This window comes from Choristoneura fumiferana, chromosome 17 (genome assembly GCF_025370935.1).
Source record: "Choristoneura fumiferana chromosome 17, NRCan_CFum_1, whole genome shotgun sequence".
Taxonomy (NCBI): domain Eukaryota; kingdom Metazoa; phylum Arthropoda; class Insecta; order Lepidoptera; family Tortricidae; genus Choristoneura; species Choristoneura fumiferana.
In genome coordinates, this window is record NC_133488.1 from 10910612 (window position 1) to 10917236 (window position 6625).

General features: G+C 43.7%; 1 protein-coding gene across 1 annotated transcript in view; it reads left to right on the plus strand.

Moving 5' to 3' along the window:
* Window positions 1-5970, plus strand: part of tay (tay bridge kinase) — an 80591-nt gene extending 74621 nt beyond the window's left edge. Inside the window, 4 exon segments of the mRNA XM_074100813.1 lie at window positions 3510-3569; window positions 3723-3975; window positions 4060-4112; window positions 4115-5970. Of these exon segments, the coding sequence (XP_073956914.1) occupies window positions 3510-3569; window positions 3723-3975; window positions 4060-4112; window positions 4115-4843 (1095 nt within the window). The 3' untranslated portion in view covers window positions 4844-5970.
* The last annotated feature ends 655 nt before the right edge of the window (window positions 5971-6625 follow it).

Genomic DNA, 6625 nt, shown 5'->3' on the forward strand with positions numbered 1-6625 from the left:
TTAAATCGTCAACTTCAAATACCTGGTATATTTTTTTTTAATAATTTAAAATAACTGTGTATTGTACAACATACAGTATGTATCAGAACGAAAGGCAAAGAAAGAGACACATTAATGTTTAGACCATAAATATGATTATGGTGCCTGGCTTATAGAAATTAAGCATCTTTTTATGGTAGTGAAAAAAAAATCCATTATTTTATAACCTCTGTATTATTTATTTACAATCTTATCAATGACAACTAATAAAATGACATAAATGTCAGCTGATAATGTTATGCAGCTAAAGTTGAGTGCACATTCGCGTATTAATTGCGACGCAGTTCGATGTGTCGGCCGCCTGTACGTAAACATCTGTGCAAGCGACGATGATTGTTTTCATGTACATTTCGCATCAAATTCGGATTTTGTCGGATACCTACGGTATCTGATTTAATCAAAAGCTTGAATTATGCGTGCTTCCAATTCTTCGCGAGTTCTTGATTCCTTTTTAAACACTAGTTGTTTCACCCAACCCCAAAAGAAAAAATCAAGCGGAGTGAGATCGGGTGAACGAGGTGGCCAGAGGGTAGCTGCGAATCTGCCAATCCACTGCTGTCTAAACATTTCATTTAACCGGTTTCGTACTTGGATCTAGATGTGACTGTGGTCACTGCAGTGCCGTTAAGTATTTCGTGATACCGCTCACCGTTTAGTGTTCCACTTATAAATACTGGACCAATTATGTCGTCGCCTCTAATGCCCGCCCGTACGTTTATTGACCACCTAGTCTGATGTGACAATTCGCGACCAACGTGAGGGTTTCTAATTTTAGGAGCCCAATAGTGGACACATCGCCGGTTCCACATTGTGTTTCTTGTGAACATGCTCTCGTCACTCCAAATAACTTTTTTCAAAAAGTTGCGATCTTTTCTTATTTTTTGCAAAGCCCAATTGGCATACACAACCCGTTTGTTATAATCGTCTGGTTGTAACGCATGATCCTTTTTAATAGAGAAAGGGTGCATTTTAGTATTCGATGGACGGCGGTGTGACTCATGCCTAAAATACGTCCTGCACGTCTCGTACTAGAACCCCGTTGATTGTGAAAATGGTCCAATACCTGCTCTTCCTCTCTGACGTGAAGTCGTTGAGGCCCACCTCGGTTAATTGGAGGCGGGTTGTTATTTCGTAGACGGATAATCGCATTGACGATCACACGGGCGTTGTTGAGTGCCTTCGTGCGGGGAACCTCTCCGCCTACAGTCAAAGAGCGGCATTCCCGTTACTCCTACACTCTCCGTAAACAAGGATCATATCCACAAGTTCCTCCGCAGAAAAGTTTAAAGGCATTATCACTATTTGTAAAATTTATATTTAGATTTTATCTGACACACGAACGTCAAACCTCGACTTGAAGTTTAAATTTTATGAAAAAAGTACAATTATGTTATTTAACCTGACCTCTTTCAAAATAACAATAACAAGGTGACAAATCTAAAATGTCAAAGTGAGCTACAATATTATGTGAAATCCATGTAATAAATAATAATGTAATAATAGATAATACTTACTGTAGGCGGTAGTATGGTAGTGCGGTCGTAGTTGAAATTGCAGTAATCCAACTGGTTTTGATTAGTTTGTTTAGGTTAATAAACTGCATCCTCACTGCATCTTACTGTTTCTACAGGATGGTCCAAGAATCTTTAACCAACTGCAAATAAGAGGACCTAAAGTCATGTTGCGATTCAGCAAATTAAAAAAAGCAACAAAAAGTTAATAAAAAGTATGTTATTACAACATACTCCACTTTACCATCAACCAGGTATCAGCTTTGCCTTTCGTTCTGTTACGTACTGTATATCAAATTTGTGTAACCGTTTTTGAATTATAAAGCATCTTTATAACGGTATTGGTGCCAATATTTTTAAGGTAGTATCGATAATGATATCGTACCAGCCAAAAGTCGTACCCATGCATCCCTAGTTGTTAAATACAGGCTCAGATTAAATAGAAAAGTAAAGATGGAGAGCGGTGAACAGCCGAGTGAGGCCGATCAAACTACACCAATCCGTGTGCTTACACAGTGGCACGCACACACTTGCAACCAAACTACACCAAAACCTTATTACTTAGCAACGCATTCCCGTGGAGCATGACGTATCTTAAACTTCGACGAATATAACTAATAATGCCAAATTGTGTCGTGAAAAGATGTAAAAACTATCCGTCCAAAAATAAAAAGCAGGATGGAATCACTTTTCACACGCTAGTAAACTCGAAAACCAATATTTTCATTAAAAAATCGAAATAATTTTGTTTGAGTTTTGCTTTGAACACAAAACGTCAATACTAGTGTTGCCATTATAATAATTGTAGTTACCCTATTATTGGGTAAAAGTAGCTTAGGTAATACAATCTTTTATTGTTTATTTTTAAATTCTATTCTTTCTATGGCTTAAAACTTGATAACGTGACACGCAACGTAAAGTTATTTGTTTCCTGTAAACGTTTACTAACGTATTTTAATGTAGTTGTTTTAGGCTGGTTTATGAATTTAAAGCAATAAATAAAAACGTTATTAACGATAACGGTATTTTTGTAGTTGCGGGGCAACACCGGCCTACGAACACATGTTTATAAAACAAGCCTCACTGGGCTGTTTACCGCTCTCCATCTTTACTTTTTTATTTGATCTGAGAATACAGGTGAAATTTTGAACGTTACACGATTAATGTTCAGGGCAAGCTCAATTAAACTTGGATAATTAAGGCATTACCACATTTATTGATATTAGTATGATAATATTTAGGATATTCATACGTTGTTGAAATTTTATCCCGAACTCAAAGAATTCAATAACTATATAAGCATGAACTGAACTGAGCTTGAAACACTAAAATATTGTTTCACGTTAAAAGTTTCACCCTGTAAATTATACAGCCGTTTACTGACTAAAGAATTGAGATGTTTATCGCCGCTTATGTCTTTTTTTGCACACTATCTTTTGTGTAAACTAAAGCTGTTTAAGAAATAATATTTTCATGCGCGAATCAGTTAAGGCGGTTAATGCGCGATATTCTTAGTCGGTGTACGGCTGTTACAGAATTGATTGAGGACTAGGTTCGTACGTCTCCTTTCAATTATACGTAGTATTGTTTCTACTTGGCACAGGTTTTGACTGCCAAAGTTGATGCTAGTTTACCAATGTAATCCTATACATACCTCCTTACTTACAATTTTACTAATTACCTATCTGTTTTATCAATGAACAATGTGTCTAATACATTAGCTATAACTTTAGTTAGATTATAGTCAATCAGTTATCTATTCTTGATGCCCTTCAGTATTTAAGCTTTGTATCTTTTTTTTTTGATTTGGTAATAATTAAGACAAAAAGGGTAATTTTGTGTTATTCAAAATCCTGCATTCCGTTACTTGATACTTTCTTTGTCTACCTCTTTTTCTTAGTGCTTATGTCGTTTATGTTGCTTTATGATCATTAACCCTGCCTCGCCTCATTTTAACAGCCCGTAGTGTCGGCCGCAAGTGACTCCGCAACTAAACCACCACCACGCCCCGCTGTCGCGGTAGGTCTCCACAGCACTTCATTCTACTATTACAGCATGCACAATTTCACAATTGCAATTCTTGTTTTGTTTAACTATCAAACATCATCAATGTTTCATTTGCGTCACACGTAGAATTAAATTTTAAATGCCGTTATTTATGTAAATTTACAGAAAACTGGAAAATGGAACGCAATGCATGTGCGCATCGCGTGGGAAATATACAATCATCAGCAGAAAGAAAAGACCGGGTCCGCGGGCGGCGCGGCGGGGACGGGCGCGCCGGGCGCCGCCGCCGCCGCCGCCGCCGCCGCCGCCGACAAGGACAAGCTGCGCGCCTTCCCCGCGCCCGCGCCCCCGCCCGCCGCCTACCGCTCGCCCTACGACCTGCCGCCCGCGCCCTACCTGCCGCATCACCCGCACCTAGGTAGCGTCCGATACGAACCCTCGCGTGCCGCGCACCTACCGCTCTCGCTCGCCCCGCACACTGATCGAGGTTTGCGCGTTTCAGGGATATCGCCGTTCGGACGCTACGGCGCCGGCGCGTTTCCCGGGCGCCGACCGCGTTCGGTCTGTCTGCGTACGGCCGCGAGCTGGCTCTGTCCTCGCAGCTGCACGGCGTGCACCACGCGGGCCCGCTTGGCGCGCCGCTGCACGACGCCTGGCGGCCGCGCCCGCCCGCCGGCGCCGTGCCGCTCGGCGTCGCCGCCGCCGCCGCCGAGGCGCGCCGCGACCACGACGAGCGCGAGCGCGCGCGCCGCGACCGCGATGAGCGCGAGCGGCGCGACCGCGAGGAGCGCGAGCGCCGCAAGCAGCGTGAGCAGCGCGACCACCGCGACCACCGCGACCGAGAGCTGGAGCGCGCGCGCGTGCGCTCGCCGCTGCGGAACGGGCTGCCGGAGCGCGAGGAGCGGATCAAGGAGGAGCGCAAGGAGCCGCCGCGGCCGCCGCCGCCCGCGCTGGCCGCGTACCCGCCGCCGCCGCCGTGGGACCCGTACCGCGCGTTCGACCCGCTGCAGCACATGCGCTTCGCGCCGATGGTGGAGGCCGCGCTGCGCGCCGAGGAGGACCGGCACAAGATGCTGAACGCGTACGCGCACCACCACCAGCTGAAGGCCGGGCCGCTGCTGCACCGCGCGCTGCCGCACCACGCGCCGCTGCCGCCCCTGCCGCCGCACCCGCACGCGCACCCGCACCCGCACGCGCACGCGCACCACGTGCCGCTGCCGCCGCTCGCGCCGCCCCTCGCGCCGCTCGCGCCCCTCGACCTGCTCAAGAAGGAGGAGCCGCGATGATAGCGACAAGAGCCCTCTGTACATACGCTAGCGTAAACGACGTCGCAAGTGAGAATACGACTAATTTAATGTATATCGTTTTGTAACATCTGTTTAGACAAATATTTATTGTACGTCGCTTACTAACGACGGTCGCTCTACTCGTGGGCCCGGGCGGCTCGCGTTCTGGTGTGGTGTCGACCGGCGCGGTGTCCCCGCGGGAGGGGCCGAGTGGCCTGCGAGGCACAAGTGCAATACGAGGATGAGGACTCAGGGCGCTCGTCGCCGCCGGCCTGTACACTACTGCTTGTTTATTTACATGGAAATATCTATAGAGTTGTTATTGTGACCATTATTAGTTAATTATACATGAAATCGCTGATTATGAGGGATAGGATTATCGGAATCGCTATCATATAATTATACATATTTATATATACATATAAATAAAATGTAAATATTAGTGTGTAAATTAGTGTTAACATATAGAATTGGTTTATTTAACTTCAAACAAAAGAAAAATCCCATAAATTATTATTGTACCGGGAGTTTAATTTAGGCTTCCGTTAAAAATCTCATAATGGTTTTTCAATTGTACCAGTGGAGTAATTTTATTTATGTCTAAACCCTTTACATATTAGAAATCCGAAAAATAAAACTACACCCAATAAAAATAGTGGATGACTTTTTGTTTAAATGCATTTAAAAGTATGTGATATTATTATATGTATGTATTGTGAAAAACATTTTGTCTGACTTCAAGTAGTGTCTATTCTCAGGTTTTAGCTCTAATGAGTATATGCAGTAATGTTCAAATTTGTATAAAAGTATTCCATAGATCATTACATTTTACTTTTAAATTAAAGTACTCGGATTGGGCATTAGTGAGCAATATCAGAGTTCATTTCGTAGCTATGTTTAACCACAGCAACTGTGAACGCGTTAATGTGCCATTCATCAGTATAAAAAGCATTGAGTCAGACAAAATTGCAATTGAAACCTGTCTTATGGCACATTAAAACATTTGTGTTTTATCTCGCGAATAACGATGAAATGTATTATAGTTTATACAAAATCATTCTGTATACTAAAAAGTAAATGAAAGCTTGGTGCGATTCAGAAAATACCATTAAAACTTTTGATTTTTATACCAATAAGATTTTTTATACCTTCCCTCCTCCAAGTGGCATTGACTACTAAGTTGGTATATGGCATATGGCATAGTTGGTTTCCCAAGTATGGTTGATATATGGCATTTACCTGTTTCATATTCTTTGTTTAGTCATCACGTGCGCCATTAACCTGCTCATTACCATTTCAAAACCAGATAATGCTGTTATGTTGTGATTGATCACTCCTTTCGCGTGGACCATTTGAAAGAGCCATCAGAATCCTTTGTCATTGTAAACAAATTGTTCATGATCAAACCAAACACAAGCTGTGCTAGGTTGCCCCGGCAACGAACTACTAAGCTTTTACGCTATGCCTACGCATATCCGACAGCAGTCACTTCTATGCAGGTGGTAGGACCCTGTGCAAGGTCTGCCCGCATTGCTACCACCATCTTGCTCGCTAATCCTGCCATGAAGCAGCAGTGCTTGCACTGTTGTGTTTCGGCGTGGAGAGTAAGACAGCCGGTGAAATTACTGGCACTTGAGGTATCTCTAGGACCTCTAATGCATATCCTGATGTTGCAGGTGTCTATGGGCGGTGGTGACTCTTACCATAAGGAGAGCCACTTGCTCGTTTTCCATCCAGTCAAATAAAAAAACTGCCAGTGACACGTATACGTGTCACAGACGT